General features: G+C 41.1%; 1 protein-coding gene across 9 annotated transcripts in view; it reads left to right on the top strand.

The window, feature by feature from the left end:
* TrissinR (Trissin receptor) overlaps positions 1 to 24,782 on the top strand; it is a 46,013-nt gene that overhangs the window by 14,138 nt on the left and 7,093 nt on the right. For 5 of the 9 annotated variants that reach the window (XM_086987182.1, XM_022804064.2, XM_022804063.2 and 2 more), the window contains exons 2-6: positions 1,885 to 1,944; positions 8,543 to 8,783; positions 14,141 to 14,421; positions 21,642 to 21,739; positions 22,210 to 22,696. In XM_086987182.1, coding sequence (XP_086843308.1) covers positions 8,543 to 8,783; positions 14,141 to 14,421; positions 21,642 to 21,739; positions 22,210 to 22,696 — 1,107 coding nt within the window. In that variant the 5' untranslated portion in view covers positions 1,885 to 1,944. Of the gene's footprint in view, positions 1 to 1,884; positions 1,945 to 2,851; positions 3,048 to 8,542; positions 8,784 to 12,188; positions 13,171 to 14,140; positions 14,422 to 21,641; positions 21,740 to 22,209; positions 22,697 to 24,782 lie in introns of those variants that run through there. The other 4 variants (XM_086987179.1, XM_086987177.1, XM_086987181.1 and 1 more) reach the window with 2 other exon arrangements.

Raw genomic sequence — 24,782 nt, 5'->3', positions numbered from 1 at the left:
TACAACAGTTTCGGTTCTAAGGAATTCTCGTAAAAAGCAATATTCTCCTTCAAAAAATGTTCTTCTACTTTATCACGGTTGTTCGCTAAAACGGAGTGTTTCTGTCAAAGACAAACGGCGAAAATAACTTGACGCTGACGAGAGTCCTATGGAAGAAAGAATAAAGATAGCAGGTGGAACATTTGTTAGGCTTCTTAAACCTCGGACCCGCGTTTTTCGTCGTTTCGACCTTTTTTCGTCAGCAATACCGTAATAAATGCATACTAGCATTGAGTTAAAGGTTATAAATCAACGCTGATAATTAGCGCGGTAAAGTTCAGCATAGAACACAATCAAAACGTAACAAAGGAGCTTTTCTATTAGCAGAAAATTACTAGATGACTATAATAATTTTGATTGTGCATAATATCAGTATTAACAACTGATCGTTGTTTTTACAGCGGCATAGATTTTTAACTAAATAAAAAAAAATTCCAAATGGGTACTGCCTAATGTTTACGTAGCTTTACGTAGAGCCAAGAGAACGGTTGATAACGGCACCTAGTGCCTCACTTTTCGTCTTTATGTTCCCAATATATATAATTGTGCATACTATTAGGTTGCAACAAGCGAATATGGTGGTCTTGGAAACAGAATAATTGCTAAACTAGTTGGGCTGGAGTAATGCTTTCTCAACATATGTTATTTCTTACACATGTTTCCCAGCGCTTCAGTAGCTTCTGGACAGCCATCTATCCACCATTCGGGTTCCCATATGCTGTTTCTTTATCCGTAGCTTCTCACAGTAAATCGATAGTAACATGTGCTTGCCTACCAGTTGCTTCATGTAGGCCAACGAAAGCCTTGTAATCACACGGACTTGGATTTTGACAGTCGGCGGATTCAGGTCAACGTGGGACATGTCTAGGCTTCATCCAAGCAGTAATTGAGATATGGCGATGAGGCCTAGCATCGTCACTAAGCAACCATACCGCGTGCTTTCGACTGTCGTGTCCCTGCTACGTGAATCTCTCGAGGAAGTCGAGACAGCGGGCTGCATTCGTTGTTTTATTCTCGTAGTAGCAGATGCCCCTAATGTTTATCGAAAGCATTACCATCACCTTACGTGTAAACCTGCTCAGTATTGCCGCCAAACTCGATTTATTCCCAGGGCGACGCCAATTTCTCGCCTGGTTCCTCCCCGCCTGCCGGTAAAGATTGGATCATGCATTGTTTATGACGGCCGTATGCTGTAGGTGGGTTTCCCTTATTATAGATATTATATTCCCTTATTATATAAGGCTCTGCGGATCGCACGTGGGAAGACTAAACGCATTTCTAACTTACCTGAAATCAATTTTTACTTACAATTTTCGCATTTTTAGTATTTGGGTTATTATTCAGTAAGACGTTACATGCGATATGCAAGCTTTGGCCAACAGAAGCTTTATATTCCGAGCCCTTTTGTAAAAAGTTTCGTCGATTGCGGCAATACGTTCTTGTTCTTCAGTGCCGCGATATCTGTGTACGTACTCGGTGGTCGTCAGCAAGCCAGTGTTCGTTTTTGAAATTTTTTAACTATTCACTATTGTATTTTCACCTAAACCGCCCTTGCTCAACGACTCCTTTGATTTTCGATGAATTATCGCAGCGGTATAACCACTGAGGAATAAAGTTGAGCAAGAATCGTTGGTTTTCTTTGCGGATTCATTTCTCCCATGCAAACGGGTTTTCACTCACTAGTTTCTAGAAGACTAGAGCGTTTTTCAAAGAGAAATTTCCTCTTCGAGGTGCGCGAGCTTTGTAAGTTAGTTAACTTCAAAGAACGCCGGCTTCGCTTGTAACAGTCTGATATTTTTTCCACACATACTGCACAAACTTATTGTACTCTCTGTTTCTTTGCAGATATGGCGTGATGTTCTGCTGCATCATTGAGCTCGATCAGCTATTGTACGACGGGTTTTGGTGAGTTCACTTTAGGAATATTCATAATACATATGATTAATACTGACAATGCAGAGTTTCAGTACCGTAACGATCAGTCTCGCTGCCGGTTAACAATGTAGCACCTTGAATGAACTAGAGTGCTTTGCGTGTTTCTCATAATAGAATTTGATTTGGACAGTACTTCTGGAGAGTAGAGTAGAAAATAATGGCGGCATTATAACATAAATGGGTTAGATTCGCTTTTCGAATTTATTTATCGAATTTATTGTATTATTTAGTGTCGTAAACTAATCCCTCTTCTAGGTATTTGAAAACGAGCTTGTAGCCTGTCTTCGAAATGTCTAGATCCCTGTCTGGAACATTTTCGATGGTTCTACAGTGGGCGTATGTTGCAGTGAAGTCGATAGCTACCTCCGCTTCCCCTAGTCAAGTGGTTTCCCAAAATATGGCTAGCTCTATTTTATTCAATTATGTAAATTGATCTGAGGATACTGATGAAGCTAATGTAACTAAAAGTTAATGAAAAATAATGTAGTACCACACCGTAAGACGCGTCTGCTGCAGGTTATTTCTCATTCCGATCGGGGACACGTCATTGGGCTTCTCTGGAAGTCTTTTGTTAGTTACTTCTGCCATTCACGATACGTAAACAGCAGCTTTCAGCAGGGCAGCCACAACTGGGCTATCAAAATTTGAAGAGACCTGACCTTTTTACTATTCAACTAATCAATGTATGTGCTTAATTTTCGTTTAGGTCGAATACCTATTTCTAATTATTCATTTATTTATTATCAATTATTAGTTTTACAACAAGCTTTTCTTCGCGCGACATGCATCGAAATCTGTAAGCATGCACTCTCGGCTCGATCCAAGGGTTTTTCATAGTGATTCACATATTTCCTTTTTGTTTTGCTATGGTTCACAGTGACTTAAAGGAAATTTTGCCCCGCGGAAAACTGGACTGTTTATCGGGTGCTTCTTTGGCGAACGATTTTGTGTCGTGATTGATTACCGTCGGGGAGGGGGGCACTGCGGACGCAAGGAAAAGAGAAGGGAAGGGAGAGTTTGCCCCGAAACCACTACCCAGAATAATCGCATATGATAAAGGGTGTGGCCATGAGGTAAATGCACAGTATCTTTATATATAAAAGATCATATAGGCTATGCCAGGCAAGGGCAGCAGCTGCGGTTACCATTCAATTAAAGGAACAACGGAAGTAGACTTGAAAGACAAAAACGCACCACAATAACCTGAGCAGGGTACAGTATTGAACCCTGACGCCCCTCCAGTTCCAATTTCATTTTAAGAAATGGAAAACAGATAAGAATGACTGGCGTGCACGATTTTATCGGGCAAACGAAAGAGCGGAACCGATAGAAAAAGAAAGCCGAGACCCACCTGTATGCAGGCTTAGACAAGGGTAAAGGAAATAGGGTTGGAGAGCCTTGCTAGGAGGCAAACTCAGGTGAAACCTGTTGGGTTCTAAAAGCCAAAACTCACAAACGAATGAGGATCTGCGCCCTAAAAAAACGTCGTAATGTTGGCAAGCAAACTTGGTTGCACTACGTAGAGGTCTAAATAATAGAAGCTTCAAGAAGACCTTAAGATTATGGCCGATGACGTCAGCACGGACTCATGGAAGTGCTGGATGAGAGAGATAAATGAATCATAAATGCAAGAGGTGCAAAGAAGAACTAGTGCGCCATTTTCAGCCTGTTTGAAAAACCGACTATTACGAGCTTGATAAAATAAAGGTGATGATGAGTTGATGAAAAAAACATATAGCCGCAACGATGGCATGGTAAAAGAAATATGGAATAGCATAACAAAATACTGCTCATTATGTGAGAAAAATCATATAAAGCTATATGCGAAACTATATCTGCTTACACTCAGAGAGAGGTGAAACAGAGATTTTCAGATAATACATTCATTGCGTTACAATCACGTTATCAATACGTGTATCTAACAATGAGACTCATAGTGACCAAAAGCTACCATCATAACAATACGTTTCAAAAAGGATAAAAACGCCCAGTTTATACACATCCCTGTAGTGTAGACACAATTCGACGATTTACTGTCTGATGTCGGTTGAAGTTGCACCTGCAAGGTAATAGGGTAATATCATTTGAAAATAAACGTCGGTACCATATTTCTAAGTGTCATCCAGAAATATTCACAGAGTCATTGGTATGATAATAGCCTGCTTCATACAAAAAACGGGGGCACAATAAACAGTCGAAGAAGCGTTCATTATAGCTCTCAAAATAGGCCATCTGGGCGCTTAGAATCAAGCTGCTTCGCGATAGGTTCGTAATAAGGTCTATTCCACGCTATATGCAGGTCATATATGACAAAGTGCAATAAAAAAAAGTTCATAAAGGCGTCAAGTAGAAAAACTGAATTAGAAAAGCAGAGACATCTAGCAAGAAAGGAGTAGAAAAGCTAGACTTAAAGAAACGATCCACTGAGCAAAAGGCCATTGTCCTTACATAGCAGGAGAAGCAAACCTACGTTACATGCGTTACAGCACATTGTGACCCTAGCCAACAGAATCATGGAATGACAAAGTACAGAATGGTGAAGGATGAAGATAAGCTGGTCACCTTAACGGAAACAAGAAAGGATGTTGCACTTTTGTGCTGTACTAAAAAACGAAGGCTAAGTTAAGGTGCAACTAAAGACTAAAATGACAAGCCTGAAAAAGGCTCGTCATTCGAGACTTATTTTTTTACGTTACTTTGCGGTTCTTTGCGACGCTAATTTGCGACACTCGTTTAGGAACACCGGGCCTCACACCTAGTATTTTGATGCGGTAGTGTGGAACTGTAGCCACGCTTATTTTCTAACTGCAATATAACTCTTCGAATCTGTTCTTGGTCTTCGGTCAGTATTTGGGTGATTCTCCATCAACCGTTGTCGATAAGCGCTAAAGAGACAGAACAAAACAGGAATATGTAAGAAGGACCTTGGAGAAATTATCCGTAGCGAAAGGATTACAAAACTGAAAAAACTAGCCAAGTATGCAACTGAAATGTGCTTTGTCGTAGTCAGAGTTTTTCTAAGCAGGCTGCAGATAGAACTACTACAAGAGGTCGGCTATTCACAGCGAAGATGTCCCGATCAACAAAAGTCCTTTTTGGCCGTAGACGCTAACAAGTCGGGCTCATACCTAACGATTGTACGAGTAGGCATATGCTGTAAAAGAAAAAGGTGTAACCGATGTGGAGTTCGGCGTCCCCAGGGTCCAGTCTAGGCCCTGCCCGTGAAGTACACCTAAGCTAAAGGAAGAGGCGTCCGCTTAGTTAAAACAGTCAGGTAACGAGTGCCCAAGGGTGCACCTTCGTCTCGTTATACAAGACAAGCCATAAGTACGAATAGCCAAGAGTAGCCAATACGGCCAAGGGTGCAAAGCTGTGTGCACAATATGCAGCATCAAGCCCAAATATTCACTCTCAGAAGTGCGGAAAAAGGAAACTTCTTGTGTCGATGGCCGAGTCGATAGCCCTTTATATGGCCCGGCGCGGACTATTCCAGGCTAGGCAGCACCGCATATAAACAAGCTATTGGGACAGACCTTTGCACTGAAGGTGGCTCACGCATATCGAACACTGAAGGTAACCGCCGTCTTTGTTTTTGCAAATACAGTCTCTTGCAAGCACAAGATCGAAAAGAGACAGACAGTCTAGACTAATTCTAATGTACGAGAAAAAAACATACAAGAACTTCGTAAATGGATCAAACAATCGTATTGTATGGGACTACTGCAAGGTACACGACACGACACTGGACGTATGAAAGCGAACTAAGTGGCCCGTAGGGGAGTCATGTTGATGTGGCAGCGGCTTCTTGCTCTACACAAAGGCCACTGAAGCTAGGCTCAAAGGTTCCTACCTCCCTTTAAAAAGAAAATGGAAAACTCGAAGAGTTAACAAAAGAGCATGTTAAAAAAAATGCGCCTGGAACGGGTAATCAGAGAAAATTACGCAAAAATGAGTTAGGTGATTTTACACCTATCTATCACTTCACCCACCGGCTCACTGTGCCACCTACTGGAAAGCGTGTCTGGTAGAGCGTGATGCTGATGATGAAGGAGATGGAGTGACTATTTAAAAGGCATGGACGTGACTAGACTCGTTTACTTTATGAACTGGTATTTAAGCTAGAAGAGTAACTTGTTCAGTTGATAAAAGCAACTCTAGTAAAGAAAAAGAGCACAGACTCTCCTAGTGGTAGAGGCTGCTCGCGGACTGATAAGCCTCACTTGCGGAGCTCCATGTCAACGGAGTTCCGCTCATTCTGCCAGCATACAGCTTAGCTCGGAGAATCCAGCTGATCGAAAAGCAACAAGTATAAAAATGACAATTAAATGTTATGGCGAAAAAAAAAAAAAAAGGGATACGGTGCTGTGCGCACCGCGCGCAAGCGTAAACAACCATCTTAACATGGGGTCGTAGCTAGAACAATTATAGCAGCGACGAAACGAAAGGACAGAGCGACGTGTGGCCGATTAACTCATAGTAGTCGAGCCTATCCCCTTTGCAACTGTTCGCTAAAGGATGTCGAGTACATGAGTAGTACTGTTGGGAGTGAGTTATTATACTACTATTGCTGCTAGCATTACATGAGCAGCTTATATGAACCCACGAGTGCGCGGTAGGTAAAAGAAAGACGAGGACAATCTGAGCCACGATACAATGCTATCTCGTTTTACGGTACAGGAGGATTATCGTACGAATTTAATATGTTTATATCGATTGTCCTGATAGGTTACATAACATGAACGTCATGCAAAATATACCCGGGAACTATATAACGACTTGACAGATGTGTCGAAATAACCTGTACATCCGATCAAACCGTTCATCTATTTAATCAAAATTCGTATTAAATAGGAGAAAAGTTCACCTGTCATTTTTCAACTGTGCCTTAAAACGCCCTTTTTAAAAGTTGATATGGCGTATCTACTAGAGTACATGTAGTCATCTAAAAGAAAACGCGCTCTTTTCTATTATTTCGTTCTTATTAGATTTTTTTTCCTAGGGACATAATATGGGGCGTGCTGCGGATGCCCTATAGAAATATTAATAGCTTCTCGGCTCTCCAAAAGATCGAAGTAATGAAATCAATGTAGGATTATATAAACATCGCTCACGTATGTTCCGCTACCTGAAATCGCTTAAAGAAGATTACATTTTCTACATGACTAATACACACTCCCTAATCTCGGAAAGCATCAGAACATAAGGAAGCAAGCATCACTTTAGAATATGTGAGGTAAGCAGACGAGCAAATTATACAACTATGAAAAGTGCTTTTTACAAAGGAAACGGCTGATTGATAAATAAATAAACCGCATTACCCATATCACTACTACAAATAAATCGCTTGAAAAATATCGGAAGGGCTTAGTCAGAAAATCTCGGCCTGCCGTACTTCGAGCCATCCCTTAGTAGGCTTAATTTCGATCGAAGGCAGTATATAATGTTTACTGACTACCTTCTATGTGTTGCTTTGCCTAGTGTATTCCCTTTCCATAGTTTCACTAAACCTGAGCGCGAACCAAGAGGGGAGAGTGTGCTACGAGACACGAGCGCCAACCCATTAATTGATCGTTACTGAAAGGTGTTTTGTGTGTGTCTATAGATCTGTCTCAGTGTTAAGAACAACGTCGGCTATCCTACACCACCGTGTGTCAAGCATGCGTGCCATTCATACCCCAATGTCACGCTTCTTTTCTCTTCAGCTGTGGCCAGCGAGCAGTTCCTTGTTTTCAGGAACGCTGGACCATAAAACGGTACTCGACAGATAATTCATGCGACAGCGAAAACACGAGCTTGCTTAAATAGCGTATTAAGGCCAGAAGAAAAGGCGATAGCGAAGAAGCATGCCGTCGCGTGATTTGAACAACGTCTTGACGTTGTAAGAAAGTATTGACGCTAAATTTGAGCGAGTAATGACACCCGCTAGTGAGAGAGAGAGAGAGATACAGCTCGAAAAACAGAAATGATGCATAGGGGTGTTATAAACAAGGAAACCTGGCTTAGTGAATGTACCTTTCTTAAAGGATCATTAGCTGTCCAATTATACCATGCAAAAAACTTGACCTTGTCTGTGTCACTTGGTGTATACGTATTTTCGCTAGACAACGTACACATTATTAGTACATTAATAAACTTTAACGGTTCCATTTACTTTTTATGGCATGAGATCTGTTATGCGCATTGCATTGTTAACTGTGCTAGTATAGTGAGATGCAGCGTATCTCATATGATTACTATTTCAAGCAGGACCAAGGGGTCAGAGACAATTTATAACTAGTTGCCCCTGTAACTAAATTCGGAACACTTTCTGGAATACTGGTTCCGTTGATGTCAACTGGTGTTTTTTTTTTTTTTTTGGCTATCGGACGCGTACGGAGGAATCTACTTTCGTATCGTGTAACGTCATCGCAAAAATGTCCCTAATCAAACCAGGATTTTGAAAAGATAAAGGAATTACTTTATAAATAACAGACCTATCTGCTTATTTAAATATTTACGTATTGACGGAATCGTGCTTTCGAATTATGTTTAACATGGCGCTTGTTCCTGCTGTCGTAATTTTCTACAGATGTGCAACTGTTCGACGGCGGACGTGCTCGTCGCGGATGACTTCTCCGTGACAGGTGTGGAGATCAACGCTTCAGCGAGCGGCGGTGCGTTCAGTGGAATCGCAACGGGAGCTGACGGAAGCACAGGCCAGGGAGCAGTAGGCTTGGTAGGAGGGGCAGACTCGAACGTTCTGTTCTCTCCAGAGACAAGTCTCTGTCTTTTCATAGCCTACACATTTGTATTCTGTTGCTGCTTTTTCGGTAAGTTTATTGTAAGGTACAGCTGCCTGTTCTTCTGCTTGGACTTGCTGTCAAATAGATATAACCGGAAGGTAATATAATAGGGAGAGAGTGCTCTATTTCAATAAATAACCACTCAGTCAGTCATATAATGTATATTCGAGATTACTATGGCTGGATAAATTTTCTTCCGAAGCTTGCTTGCGCGGAACGACTTTAGACCAATATCTTAGCAAAACAGGTCGAGCCAACATTTAATAAGCGTACGCGAATCGCGTCCGAGAAGGGGACTTGTTTCTCAAAGCATATATAAATCAAATTGTCCTTCGTCCAGCGTCTCAACGATGTTTGTGAATCGACGTTTACTAGACAAGCTTACTTTCAATGCAGGTCTGGACGTAGCAAAAAGCTTTTTGCTATGATAACAGAGTAAGTTCTGAACGACTAATTTGGACGTCTACCTATAAAGACCGATTCTCAGCTCGTTACCAACTATCGGCAATAACTCTGCGTCTGGCAGTATTCAACAAATGTCAAGGAGGCGTGTTGAAACCGCAGCATGCACAATAAGTGTGTAGTAATAAGCCGAAAAGACTTCTGATGTTCTTACTGATCGAAACTACTTCTCTGTTCAATAAAAGTAAATGTACATACTTGTTTGCTATGTAAAGTAGAACTTTTTGGCTGTCTTAAAAACACTGTTTCACAAGAACAATATTTCCAACGATGTTCGGTTTGTGCTTGTGAGCACTGCTTCCCTAGAAGCTGTCCCTAGACGTAAACGAACAATAGCATCGTTTCTTTTTGAATAAAAAATACGCATATTGGGACGCTTGCGCCACAACAGTCCAACGATTTCTTCTTTAAACGAGGTGGACGATATCCAAATACTCAAATGGGATCCCTTATAACCTTAGTTCACAGGTCGTACTATTGTACAGTGTACCGTCACACACATCGAAACAATCTTCAGCGGTCACCACTTGATGCTCATTGACGCGTAATATTGTATAACAAAATACCTATACGTGACGCGATACAAAATTAACTCACATAACGCAGCGAGCTGTAGATTCGTCCGGTGCATCCTAATGTCTATTTGAGCCCGAATCAAAAACATCTGTACGGGTAAACATTAAGTGGGTCAAAAAAATGATGTTAGTTTTTTAAACCCTTGAATGTATTTGTTAACTTTAGCCATAAAAGTCTATTTCACTAGGAATGATTCAATAGTATGATTTGGAAATTTACTAGCCAAGTTACCCGCCTAAGACTACGAGCAGCCTCATATGATCAGTTATAGGTGAAGGAAAAGAGGAGTGAACTGAAGAATTGTCACGCAGTGTGCGTCGTTATCACGTTCATTTTGTGGTGCCAGGATATAGCAGCTTGCTAAGATCTGCTTTACTTACCATACAAGCAACGTTTCGTTTCGCAGCGAAGGCCGGTTAAGGTGCTTACAGCCAGCGTCTATAAAAGTTAGACACAGAGTTAATGTGGTAGCAAGGCGACACAGGCTCGTTGAGGTAGTCGGATTTGGTGACGTCCTATCATTGAGGTGTGAAAAATTACACGTATTTGGTAGTTGACAGAAGCAGAAGGATTCCTTAAAAGTCTTTATTTAAACTTACATTGATTCGTCTATTGCCCGACCATATTATACGGTCCTGGTCCTATTGACGTATTACAGTAAGTAAATAATATTAGAAGAATATATAGCCGTTACTCGTAGATTTACACTGTAATATTAGAGTCATTAACAAAGCTCAAAAACACACACGATTGTTATTTATCCACAATATGTTATAGGTCATTAGACGATAGACAGAGTTACGCAGCAGATCGTTTAACACGCTTAGATATTTGAAATTATACGTCGCGTCATGGGATACCGATCGCTTTCATAACAAGGTACTGTTAGGTGGTTTATCCATTGAGAGTAGCTGGTAAAAATCAGCTCTTTCTGATATAATAGTTATCTAAACGTGTCAAGCCTTAACTGTTAATTTTGTCTCGAAAAACATGCGGCTGTACGTCGGTTTACTTTTGTGCTGAAAGTGTATCCCCGTATCTATTTCCTTTTGCTTTATATTTGCTTTTGTACACGCCATAGTGCTAGGCCATAAAGCCTACAGGAAACAAAGCTGTTCACCGAGAATCGTGGGCCAGGCGTAAGCCAATATTTAAGTAGACACGTATATACTTTAGAGCTTTTAGAGTTGAGTTAGAACCAACCATCTATAAACTAGTGAGATGAGCTCGGAGGCAAGACAAATGAGTCTACCCGAATACCTCAGGCAACGACAGAGTGCGCACCGGAAAATAGTGGGCCTACTTCTACTACCGTTAGTGCCCGCATGCCATTATCTCACAGCAAGGAACCTCCAATAGGACGTGCTCTTTTGTGCATGGCGTTGGCCTGCTGTGGAGGACTTTTCGCGCACGGAGTAACAAGTCTATGGCTGGTGTGAACCATGTTCAGACTCGCTTCGTTAAATAGCGAAGATTCCTTTCGTATGCCGGGAATTTTTTGAATCTGCTACTTTTGTTTCTCCTATTGCATCTGGCACTGCTCCGCTATTTTCTTGGATCCTCCAGCCGTGTCGTCCCGGATCTACAAATCCTTTGTCGCGTTGATCTGTCATGCTTTATCTCTTTGATTGACTTACGTCCACTTCCTGGCCGCGATTTTATGCAAGCCTAAGTCGGTGATTGAAGTAAAAAATTTCGCATAAAAATGTATAACGAAAAAAAACTAAATATATTTTGAACGATTTATGTTTTAAGTCAGTTTTTGGCCGACTTGACCACGGCTCGTCCCCGGTGCATTTGGGGCCTCCTGTAAATTTGCTATATGTATGTTATAGTAACAACGCACTAATACGAGCTCAAATGCAGTCCATCCGAGTGACAACTCGTCCTCATGTAATGACAGCGATGAAAACATTTAGAACTAAATTGGTGCGTATTTACCTGCGCTACCGACATACGTGATCTAACACACTTTATGATTGTCCGCACTGGGTTTCGTCCTTATGTGCTTAAACCAAATGTTCTCCTTGGCTGTTGAGATGACATTCATGGACACTTGGGCGTACGCATTTAGACATTCTGCGCAGCCGCTCGCCGCTTCAGTTGTAAGATATCTCTAGTTGGAGTACATCTAACAATATACGCGTTCGTTCCCTTAGGCTTAGACATAGACGCCGGGGCCGATTGAGAGCGCTTAGTATCCCTGCACAGTTTTTCGCATGCCTGCATGTCCACCCGTCTTTTACTCTCTGACAGGTGTGGCAAGACACGATCGCAGCTTCGGTCTGGGCTCGTGTGATACGGTACTGTGTTCGCTTTGATTTGACACAGCATACCATTAACATCTGCTTCTCCCTTATCAACATCTGCTTCTCCCCTATCTGACGTTTACAGGTCTTGGTCAGCCTTACGAACATAATATTCTGCCGCGTGGGATGGTGCTTCTTCTGGAAACTGCTCGAACAGACGGATCTTGAGCTCATCTTACGCCCCCGTGCTGCCCCCAAACGACTCGGAACTAGCATTCTGGAACAGGGCCTGGAAGCAGGCGTTTATGCGTCAAGTTGTAAAAAATGGCGCTGTTCCCGACGTTCTAATCCATTGGCCAGGCCTCAAGTAGTTTACAGATGGTTATTTGAGCGCCAACGAGACTTCTCCCACATTCTCTGAGAAACAATGCGCTACGGATCCTTGCATCGCAGCTTGAGCCACCATCGTCCATCCTTAAATTGGCGAACGATCCGCTCTCCTTTATGTGTCACCAATTGTAATGGCGACGCGCTAATATTGGCGAAAATTCGATTTATTTAGATGTCACCTCCTGATACGGTATATACCAATATCGTTATATATATATATATAGATGTTACTGTTGAGACTGCAAATAACGAACAGATGCCTTGGACGCGATGAGGGTCAAAGCTGTTAGCCAATATGAGAGTGAGTTTCCGACAAATGAAGTAGTCCTTCAGATGTCAGTGGCAGCGACAAAGCCTGAGCCCTTTGAGGAGGCCAAACCCTGACACCTGTTCCAAACAAACAGACCCGGATTTTACAGAAAAACGCCGAGGATGTATTACGTTGATTGTCATAATATGCGGAAATGCTAGGACTGTCAGGGGCAGTGGCAACTATGCACAGCCACCGAGGAGATGAACGCGAGTATTTCCCATTGGAAAGAGTACGCCCACATGAAAATCACGCGCGCGCTATGTGGACGCAGCTGGGCTGATAACGAAAGCCAAATGTGTGGGTCAAACAAACCAGAGGCCGCAGGTTCTGAAAGAGATCAGGGACCACAAGTTAATTACTTCCAACCCAGTTACTTCAGTCCTTGCAGGGGAAGTATGGGAAAAACTCAACACTCACCTATGGGGTAATACTGCATTTTATACTCACATAGTATAGCAATATAAGCACTAAATAGCTTTAGCATGAGTAGCATGTATGGACACGTATGTTGCGCTATGAAAAGCGGTACATGGCAAATGTTATCTTCAGAAGCACATTGACACTGAAATTCTAAGTAGACACGAAAAAGATGCGAAAAAAATCACGGTGTACTTAACAAACGAAGGAAAAGTGACAAACATCGCATGGAGCTATTCTAATTATGGCAACTGCGACACGAATTCCTGATTAACAAAAAATCGTATTTGTTTCCCTCGATGTCATAATTTTGAATGAAAGTGGATGGAAAACGCGACGTAGCCCGCTCAACCACGACCAGTAAGACGCTTGGTCAAAATACCGAACGTTAGATATAAGCTGTGAGTACGCGTGGCACGTTACTATCCCGAATTAAAATTCGAGGAAAATCTAGAATTTAGTCATAATGACCCATAGATTGACTGCTCTGGTTATTTGTACCGCAGGAACGGTGGCTATCAACCGAGTTTATCTCTTCTTACTACGGCCTCTATATTTTGAGTTTTACGTCCGGTATCGCATTTGGCTAGACATTGTATCAAACGGCTGGTTCCCAACACGAAACTTATTACAGCCAGCTGGCCTCTACCAGAACACAATGGAGAACCAATACAACAAAGATAATCTCAAGTATAAAATGCATTTCACGGAAGTTGCATTTTGTCTGCATGCGACCGAGTCACTCCATAAGAGCCGTGGGAAGAGCGTGTAAAAAAAAAGCCGTCGGCCTTTTCACACGAAGACGTTTAGCAACGATGAGATAAAATCTCTCACTAGAATATTTTTTCCTTAGCCGATCTGCACACTTACCGTAGATAGTAGGTTACAACGATAATTAAAACAATGACAGATCTAGCAATAGGCTCAGATTGGATATACCGTTACGTCTTTTGTCCTTATGATTCGGAATCTTGCAGGGAATCTATTGGTTATCCTGGTGGTGTGTCTGAACCGTCGAATGCGAACAACGACCAACTTCTTCCTGGTTAATCTAGCCATAGCCGATTTATGCGTGGGGACATTTTGTGTTTACCAAAACATATCGCTTTACCTGATGGAGAAATGGATTTTTGGTAACTTCCTCTGCAAGATGTATCACTTCGTGCACGGCATGAGCTACACGGCATCAATACTCATCCTAACGGTTATTTCGGTCGAACGCTATCTTGCCATCTGTCACCCGATGTGGAGTAAACGGGTAAGAATAGAATACAAGGTAAAATAGGTTAATAATTAATTTCAACTTTCAATACCGTCTGGTACCACACATCAGATCAAAGGGCGAAGCGATTTGAACGCCCACTAGTGGACGACAATAGAAGTTACCTACAAATTATGTATGATATTATCGTCCATCTCAGACGATTCAAACGAAAGGAGAAAGCACGAAGCAAAGGATATAACTGAGACAACTGGCAGAGTTGACAAGGTCAAATTTGCGCTTGAAAACGCTGAACAGTACTCAGTAGTTGATTTAAGCTATTGCTTAAATATACCGTTGGTGCTTCTGTAATGCCTTTCTGCGAAGAATTCATGATTTTATCATGAACTAGTCATTGAAAACATACCCTTTTCTCATTGGCTTAACTTCCTCTCCTATCCTCTTCTTTTATTTAAGCAGTGATTAGAAAAGTATTATACACCTTTACATCTTAAAATCTGCCTAAATCTACATTTCCTCCCCTTTGCTATGTACAGTTGCCCTTCTCCGACTCCGCATGCGAAGGTGCCTGTTTTTTCTCACACCGATTTTTTGTATTTTAGTCCTTTGCGCTTTGCTCTCTCTCTCTCCATCTTTTAATTGCTTCCTATGGAAACAAAAGCTCTTGACGCCGGCAGAAAGCAGATGCCCATGAGGAGGAGTAACTATCAAGCGTACATACATACATACATACATATTCTTAATTCAAGGTTTACTTATTGTATAAAAGTGATAGCTTTTTTTTTTTATTTATTTCGCGAATTACATAATAACGGGATGCTTCTTATAAGAACATGTGCGTAAACGAATGAACAAGTTTGTCGTTTGGGGTCCGCTCTTAGTCGAGCTCGAGTTTCTTGAAATACCTGAATATGGGGTCACAAAATATTAGTTTTTTGTTATACCTCCCTCTAGATTACTTAAAAAGTGCCGTGTTTCTCCTTCACCCTTTCCTCACTCACGTTAGCAACCCTTTGCTGATTATGCTTGTTGTATTAGTATTTGCTTTAACTGAATGGCAATAATATTAACATGGCGTACAGTACAGCAAGACATAACTCATAGCTAGCGTTTTGAAACAGCCCTAATTTTCGAGCAGCTGGGGCCGGCGTGTAAATATCATTTTTCATCAAGGCTAACGATCGTTATCAAACTAGGACGTAAAGTGTTAACGCTCATATGATTTACCTCATAGGCATCAGATACCGAAGGTGAAACAAAATATCCCAAGAAGTATTCGAGTATTGTTGTGTACAGGGATGTCGATACCGAAAAAGCTACTTCGCCTGTCCTACAGGGCTGATAGCGAACGGAAAAGGCTATGTTGTCTGAGAAACAACGTTGCATATATTTCTTCGAACAGAACGATACCCGACAGACTCAAAATAACGAAGGGACACAAGGTCAACAGCTTGAACAGGAAAACCTATTAGGTTAAAGGAAAATTACGAGTTCGATCGATTAATTCATGATACAATATAAATATACCGGGGATTCAATATAAAAATTTCCCTATAATTTCAATGGATTTGTTTTCAATCGTAATGTTTCAATTTTGGTAAAGGTGCAGATTTTTCCAACCTTCAAATGGAGCGCACTGCCCCTGCCCCCCCCCCTCCCCCCATTTATCTATTGTCTAAAAAATTGCCTAGGTCATGGAAGAATCTTAAGCAAGTATGGGTCGGAGGGGTGACAGTTATCATCTACAAACAAGAATTACAAAAAAAATCGCTGAAGATCTACTATGGAATTTTACTGGCTGCGAGGCAAATAAAACCACAGCGATAATGGCCAAGCTATCGATGAAACAACGCCCTGCTCATCAGCCTCGCAGTCAGCAATACGGTCGTAGCTTGAACTAAGTAGACCTACGGAAGACAATCAAACAGGGCATTCAGATTGTTTCTATGCTGTAGTTGAAACAAACCTGTTATACCGATAAGAACTGAAAATCAACTTATTTGAAAATTCGCGCACCCCGATCTGAGATAACGGCCGCTTCTCGCTGTGGGTAGACAAAAAGCGCTACTCTCCATGATTGCAGAGGCTCGTATTGCTGATGAAAACATGTGTCTCAAAGAGTCTTCAAAACCAATCTTTCATTGAGGAAACACTAGTATTACATGGATGCTCATTACGATGCTCAACATATAGGTACCATGAACAGGAGGCCGAGGATAAATAAAACAAGTTCTCGAAAAACATTCGGCATAAATTACCTGAAACTGCGACTCCGTCTTAATGTCGCCAGTGGCTGAGCAAAAAATTGCATCAAAGAAGTGACAGGGTCAGCAGACTGTGAAATAAGATGGGTGTTTGTCCTATCTGAAAATAAAAAAACAGACATTAATAGGAAGCCTATGTCTTAGGACACCGTTATTCCGTCCAGAACTACCACAGCCTATTCGGTCATATCGGCAGAGACAAAATCAAAAAGTTTGAAGAAGAAAAGGTATAAAAATGAGGTACAATGATATAGATGAGTGTATAGTAATTTATGTCCTTCTAGTAAGCTGTCACTAGGAAGAAAACCATAGTCCTATGTACATCTTCGACGAAGATACGAGATTTTCAAAACTGTACACGCTACGACATCAGTAGCCTAGGACTGATTTGGCCTGACGAAGGTGCTGAATCAGCTTGGGTGAAAATTGATGTAATGGACACTGACGAAAGGAAGGTGTTCAGTGGGAAGGGCGCAGGGGGCATCGTAATTTTTGGTTAGATTGTATAACAATAAGCAATTGTCGAACGAAACCCCATTTGTACCATATTCAATCTACGTAAATGTCAATTTGTTAAAAATGGCTCCTTGTAGTCAGGCTGTTAAAGTGGTTGGCAAGCACTAATTCACAGAACTAATCGGGTTTCCTTTGTTTGCTAGTACTACGACATTTTTCTTTACTCATTTATTGTTCAGTTGATAATTATACGTTTGAATAAATGTGTATATATATATACCTTGCAGTAATCATTTTTTACTAAGTAAATACGTTTTCTATTGAGGCATAACGTTGAATTCGCGCAATGGCTGTATGCGACAGGTAAAAAAACGGTCCGCGATCTACCGTAAAATTCACGAGTTTTGTTTGTTTCAGGCTGTAGGACATATTAAAATTACCTTTAGAAACATAACATATTTTAGTAGTAGCACGTCTCCGAACATTTGTCTAAATCCTTGTTCGTCATATGCTGGGTAGCTGTGATACAACAATTTCTAGTATATGAGCAGTGTTTCCTTAATATTTTTGTTATATCCACATTGAAAAATATCGTAATTTTTTCCAAATCCTATACGATACGTTTTGAAATTGATTGTGCACTGCGTGTTGCATTGGCTTGTCCACAATGACCTAGAAGTGACCCATTTTTTTTCAAGCGGGAAACTGGAAATGAACACCTGACCGCGTTTTGAATTCTCTAATTAACGTTGGGTAAATATATTTTGAGATAATACTGATCAAAAACTAATAACGTAATTGATTTGAAAGATATCACTTTTATCGGATAACGAGTATGGTAGGTCTCAATCTAAAAATATAATTACTATTTAGCTATATATAGCTTTATCAGATATATTTTACATAGAGAGAGTAGATTATCGAGATGTCAACAACGGTAACGCTCATTAAACATAGCATCTACACCAGTGAGTAGATACGTACTTATATTGCCAATGCTATGACTCCCATCTCCGTACTTTGTTTACATTACATTGCTTTTTAAAAACGGTTTTAAATTTCTAAACGGATCTCCTATAAACGTTCACTGCATATTTGTCCGACACGTAATTTATCATTACCGATTGCATTATTATAAATTATCTATCTTTTCATACATTCTGCGGATCATATACGACACAGTTGGATATCCATTGGCCAAGCAGGCAGATCGACTGGTTGCGTCGATGGTAAAATTTAATAATTATAGTCTAACATGAACCGAGCACCTAAATGTGTGGTCATAAAATATTGTCGATGGACAGAAAGCGTGTCGGATTCTCTTATGGTCAAAAAAATTGGCAGACAGAGATAAGTTCCGGGACAGTCAAATGCGCAAAAAAACTACTGAAAAAACGTTTGCATCTCTGAGGAATCGAATCATACTAATTAGATCACTGACACCTCCACATTTCATCATGGTTTTGTTCGAAATTGTCGCTGTATAAAAAGCGAAAATTCCTGCGAGCACGCTGTCAATATTTTTGGTAAATTGAATGTACATGCATCGTGTAACATGTACAAACAACGCCATGCCCCGCCTTTTCATACCTTATATTTCTATCGATTCTATATTTGCAGGAATGTATAAACGCCATTACATACAGCGTTCTCTGATTTTGTTTGTCTTCGATTTTAGTCGAACATTATCATCGTATACTTGTCGCATCGACCATTTTTCCATTATTGAAAACATTGCGTAATCCAAAATTATGAGGAATGCAGGGATAACACGTATAAATCATTTATTTTCCAAGCGGAACTACCTATAAGCTGGTTACATGGAGATCGAATAGGGTCGCAAGCGCTTGGTCGTCGACATAAGTCGGAAATGTAAATCGAAATTTAAAGGGAAGCTTTTGACAGAATCATTCACTGAATCCGCTTTTTGCACTCGCATTATTTACCCGTATTTTTTTTTTTAATTCGAATCGATCTGTCGCCTAACTGGAATAGCAATACGCCATGCCAACCTCACTCAGCTACAAGAATCCATGGGATATGATCAATTTCTTAGGACTAACTGGCCCAATTGCTCGTCGCTGATCTTCTGTGCTACGAGGAGAAGCTGTCGTTTCCCGTCATATGGAAGTCATATCGAGATCGCGACTAAACAAACGCAAATCCCGGATCATCATACGTATAGACCTTTTTCAACTTAACCGGCGGCAAATTATCCGGTCTTAGGTAGCATCGTGTAAGCTTTTCGGCCTGTTTCATCATCAGTGTCTTTGCAAATGGCTTGAACTGGTCACTGACGATGGTAAACAAGTAGGCACAATCTTGGTTCTCATACCTCCTGACCAATCGATAAAATAGAAACTGGGCCAGTTCCAACCCATCGGCATACAATGGTCCTAGCCAAGCGCCGCCGAATAGGTAGGGCTGAATCTTCCCATAGGCAACAATTTTTCCCCTTTGCTTTATGCCTAGTACAATTACTCCTTCCCCTGTCAACTGAAGAAGGCTGTCGCTTCTCTCGAAACCACAGACCTCCTTATCGTACTGGGTTACTAGCCGCAGGTCAGGCGCTGCCGGCGCTATTGTGACGACTTCGAGATCGGTTTCGGGCGGCTTCCGTTCAGCTAGCTGAGGGAACTTCCCGATAAATGAGAAACCATTGGTGTCTTTTACTTCTTTGAATCCTCGTCGAGTATAGATCTGCAGCTTGTTCGAGTCTGAGTTTAATGCGAAATTTGCATTCGGACACCGCGAGAGAGCGTACTGCAATAGTTTGCTGGCAATGCCCTGTCCACGCAACTCTTTCGGAACACCCAAATAGCCTAATACATAAAGCAAATCATTTTGTTTAATTACTGTTGTCATACCTACAATTTTGTCTTGACTATCGACAGCTACACGAAATCCTTCCGGGTCCAACCGGTACCACCTTCTAATTACACGTAAGTCGACTGCAATTCCAACTTCATCTTTCCAGTACTTTGGCAGGTCTTCAAGTTCTTCGGACTTCATAAGTCGTAACGTCAACTTTTCCATGTAAGCCCTCTTAGACAGTTCCTTAGCTGGGGTTTCTGAGGGCGGCTTTTCCGGGCCAGATTTCTCCGCGGGGAGCTTCTCTCCTGGGGGTTTTTCCGCAGGCGGTTTTTCCGTCATCCTTACTGTTTCAGCTACTGTCTTGTGCTAGAAACGGAAATCGAGTAGCTGATATGAGATTGTTACGGACGTCGGCGTAATAAGCAACGGTTGAGAAGGGGAAAAGGGGTGCCACTGATGTTTTAGCGAACCGTCTATGACAGCCTATGACTACAACTGCCCGTTCGTTATTGCCAAAATTAAATGAATAATTGCTAAAAAATTATACGTAGCTCGGAAACGATGTGGCTCAGGACTGTCGCTCATTGAGCCTACACTGGTCCACAGGACGACCAAGTTATTCGAAGCAAAATGCAAAACGTTATAGAAATGTTGCACTTGATCGTTGTCGTTACATTGTGGCCTGTGAGTCGGCCTTTATCTACTTAATTGCCTTTAGACGAGCTGAAAAAGCTGCCGAAGCAAGGCGAAGGCTTTTTAACTGGGAAGACTACTCAAACAGGATTTCAAACAAATATTAGTTGACTTTTTGAGAGGTGGCAAGGATACAAAGAACAAGTCACTTTTTTCAAAGAAGACAATTGCTAAATCAACGCATGTCTTCTGACTGCCATGTCTTCAGAAGCTGAGTTGTTTCCGCAACTCCTTGACATGGAGAGACGCATTGCCTTCTCATCCGACATAATTGTTTTTGGGGCTTGAAGTCAGGGTTAAAATTTTATTGGCCGAACGAAACAAGGACAATAATCTTGTTGAGCAGGAGGAGAGTTATAGTACTTGACCATCGGCTTTCGAGAAATGACAAACCCATTTATCCCAAATACTACGCAGTTGTATCTGTATTTGACGTATTCCTATTTGTCTTTTAGATATAATTTAGCTGCGCGAACAGTAAATACTCTCAATCTGTATGAAGTTCCCAAACCTCTTTTGCTTTTTATATTTTTGCTGTATGCTCTGCTAGAAGTGATATGTCACCATTATTCGGGTTCTTCGAGGGGTTGGTTGTATGCCCTACCGTCTGCCTAGTATATGAACATGTAGTAGTCACAGAAAAAGATCCTTCAAGAATTCTACACCAGTCTCCAGGATAATTGGTAAGGCAAGAAGCCATTGAAAATTGTGCCTGGGTAGAACATATTGAAAGCAGTTTATAATCGATGCATGCAAATAGTCTGCCTTTAACGAAGAAAAACAAATCAGAAAGGTCGATTAAAATGTCCAGTAATACCTCTGTTATTGCTACATTGTATTGCTGACCCAAGTAGTATTTCTGTGTGGGTCCTAAATTGTCATTGAACAGTGGCTGTTTGCATTGAAAATAGAGTGAGCAATTCGTATCGCCAGGCGTATGGCTTAATGGATGGCCAAGTGGTGAGAACTGTTAAACTTGAAGTGACTTTACACTTACTGTAATTTAATTGAAGTCGCTATTGTTTCCAGGTGATCACATTAAACAGGTTACGAATCGTGGTTTGTTTCGTATGGCTTATCGCTGCGGCATATTCATCGCCGAAACTTATTATATACGGTGTCATTAGGTAAGTACAGCACGACAGGCGTAGGCGGGTCACGTTGCGTGCATCGCTGCTACAGCCATCATCTCTACCTCACAACACTCGCGGTACACTCTGTGTAAATGCCCCCAACTCGAAACCTTGAAATCTAATAACTTATCTGAAATAAGGGCAAGAGAGGAAACTTATTCGTATATGATACACCGTAGAATTTGCTCAACCTTTAGTGAACGAGAATAGAAGAGATTACTGAACCTGTACCAAACTGCAATATGTCGAATTCGACTGTAGCATCTTTGCAAAAATTGCATCAGACTTTTTGTGCGGAGATAGTCGTATTCGTCTATAGATATATTTGGTAAACTATCCATTTGGGTCGGTACTTTTTATGCCTATAATGATTACAGTTCGCTTCAATAAGTAAGTAGAACACATATTTCCGGTGCGTCAACCCGTATGATGATGGGTTCATACGTATCTGATGTGATTATTAGGTACGACATCGAGGACCAGCCGGGAGAGTTGTGCGTCATGAGGCGCGAGCGAAAGTCGTCCTATCATCGCATGCACAAAATCTACGATCTTATCAATTTTATCGTCTGTTTTGTAGTCCCACTAGCTATTATTAGCGTTCTCTATACCTTCATTTGCTTGCGACTGTGGAAATCGCAGGATATGTTGCGCACAATACAGCCTAAAAATGAGACTGCAGACGGCAAAGCTACCCTTATTGCAACAGGTACAACGCTCAAAGGTGCTCAAGTGACACTGACGATTACCAATGATTCCCAGCAAGCGAGTCTTGACGACAAGGAGATCTCTCAGAGTATCGGTAGCACTCTCGCCATTGAAAAAGGTCAACACGTACTGGCTACACCTACGCATTCCTCTCAAGTACATCGGGAGTCTCTTTCGGAATTGCCATCGTCACTCAGTCAGCCATTAGCTCAGCAGGAAGTACAGGTCAACGGCAGAACACTCGTAAGTGATACAATAGTACAATACCCGACCTATATTTCAGACGCATGAACTTGATGTTAAGCTGCCTGTAATAGGCATTGGTCTGCCAACAGAATTATGTCAAATATAGACATATTAGCAAGACGCTGAAATTCGTGAAACTCGTGCCCCCTAAAATCGTTTACATTAAACTGATATACAGTCCCTTATTTTTTTAATTTTCCATTGTAAGCCATTTTCATTTTTTTATAGGTAATTTTTAAAAGTGTTAGGGACTAAAATTTATTTGCGTAAATATATATACTTTTCCCTTAAAATTATGAAGCTTATCTACCTGTTGGAAAAAGCGCTCGACGTTTATAAACGAGATACTTCCTTTGTGCAATCTAAATTGCTTAGCCTATAAAAACTAGCACGTTTAGACAAATGACGAGGAACGCTACTTTTCTCACCGACCTAGGTTTTCTCAACGATGGTATATCTTGTGAACCTGCTAACAGAAAAAAACGCTTTGTTGACTGAAAGCCAGCAAGCGAACGTGGCGCCAGGTGTAAACCGGGATGGTCAGCAGGCGAACTTGGACAAAATGACCAATGCAAGGCATCTGATATTAGGCATGTGATGAGCAAGAAAAGCAGAGAAAGGGGCTATAGGTTAGTCAGGCGAAGCAGAATCCGCCTTCTAGTTTTTTCGACCTTTCATGTCTGCTAGAGTTGGTGATGGCAAAGTACCTTATTGACCGTGCAGATGCTAAACAAACTTGCAGATACGAGTGACTTTCTACCCTGATGATTAGGCTCTTCTTTGTTATCCTGTGTGATATCCTTGTCATTAGCAGAAATAAGCCTAGTGCTGAGACAAAAGGTATGGCCAGCTACCGTTTCCCTTTTTTGAGCGTATCTACGTGACAGTTTGGTGGTATTTGCGGCAACGGACGAAAGGAGTATAGGAGGTCAATTGACGCTCGCTCGTAAGATAAGGACCAATAACCAATACGCAACGGTTATCATACTACTGAAAAACTTAGCCAATCTGTCAAATTTGACAATTTTTATCAAGGTTCTAAACGCATGAACGCCTGTACATAAGTGGCCGTTCTTAAGAGAAGTCAGTTCATGCTAAGTTAAAGCAGAACTGTTATACTTCTGCGTATGGACTTAGCCTTTGTGCTATATTACATTTTATAACAAGGACATGCCTAACTGGTACGTTTCCATAGCAGAGCTGTAACGGTGATGACTTTTCGTGATGTTACCGCCCTGTTCCTCCGTCGTAGAGTCAAACGTGTGTTTTTATATATATATATATATATAAAAACACACGTTTGACTTATATATATATATATATATAATGTTACATCTAGCATTCGTTTAAGTTTTACAAACTATTATTTGTTGCATCAGTACCAAAATATCATTAACATAGGCACACTCTATCATGATAACATAATGGGAGATAAATTAATTTCCTTCCGCATTCACACGTACCTTGTGATGTATACGAAATATCAGTTATTAAGTTCCCCGTGCGATATAGTCGTTAGATTTAGGGAAGATTCTTACGGAAACTATTCCTCGAATATCGGCCAGAGATTACTAAAGTATGCTCCTCAATCAAGATCATTTCACACACCGATGAACGGCCTCAGATTCTGCTCATATAGATATTTAATGGTCAGAGATTCGGCGTAGGTAAAGCGGCAGACGATTTATTCAGTAGAAACTTTATATGCATGGATATATTTGATACCCTTCTCCTTCTACCATTATCATTAGTAGGTTTCTAGCCATTGTAATGTTGCATTTAATATAATCACACTGGTAACTGATTTGTTTCGAACTTTGTTTAATAAGAGAGTGAGTGGAAGCTATCAACCGTTACCGTTTGGAAGAATCGGCTGCCAAATTCGAACTTTCTAAACGTTCTATGACGCTCTACATGCTTTTGACACGGTGAAGCTTTATATACACAGCTTAGTACATTGTTCTCTTGAAAATCATTACTAAGAGGTTTGTTTTTTTCAATTCCTATCATTTGAACTGAGTGCACCGACAGACCGTAAATAGACTTACCATTAAAATAGACCTCTAAAGGTGCGACAAGACAG

The sequence above is a fragment of the Varroa destructor genome, unplaced genomic scaffold (assembly GCF_002443255.2).
Source record: "Varroa destructor unplaced genomic scaffold, Vdes_3.0 BEIS01000004.1, whole genome shotgun sequence".
Classification (NCBI taxonomy): Eukaryota; Metazoa; Arthropoda; class Arachnida; order Mesostigmata; family Varroidae; genus Varroa; species Varroa destructor.
The sequence above is the reverse complement of the archived record's forward strand: the minus strand, read 5'-3'. Positions and strand labels throughout refer to the sequence as shown.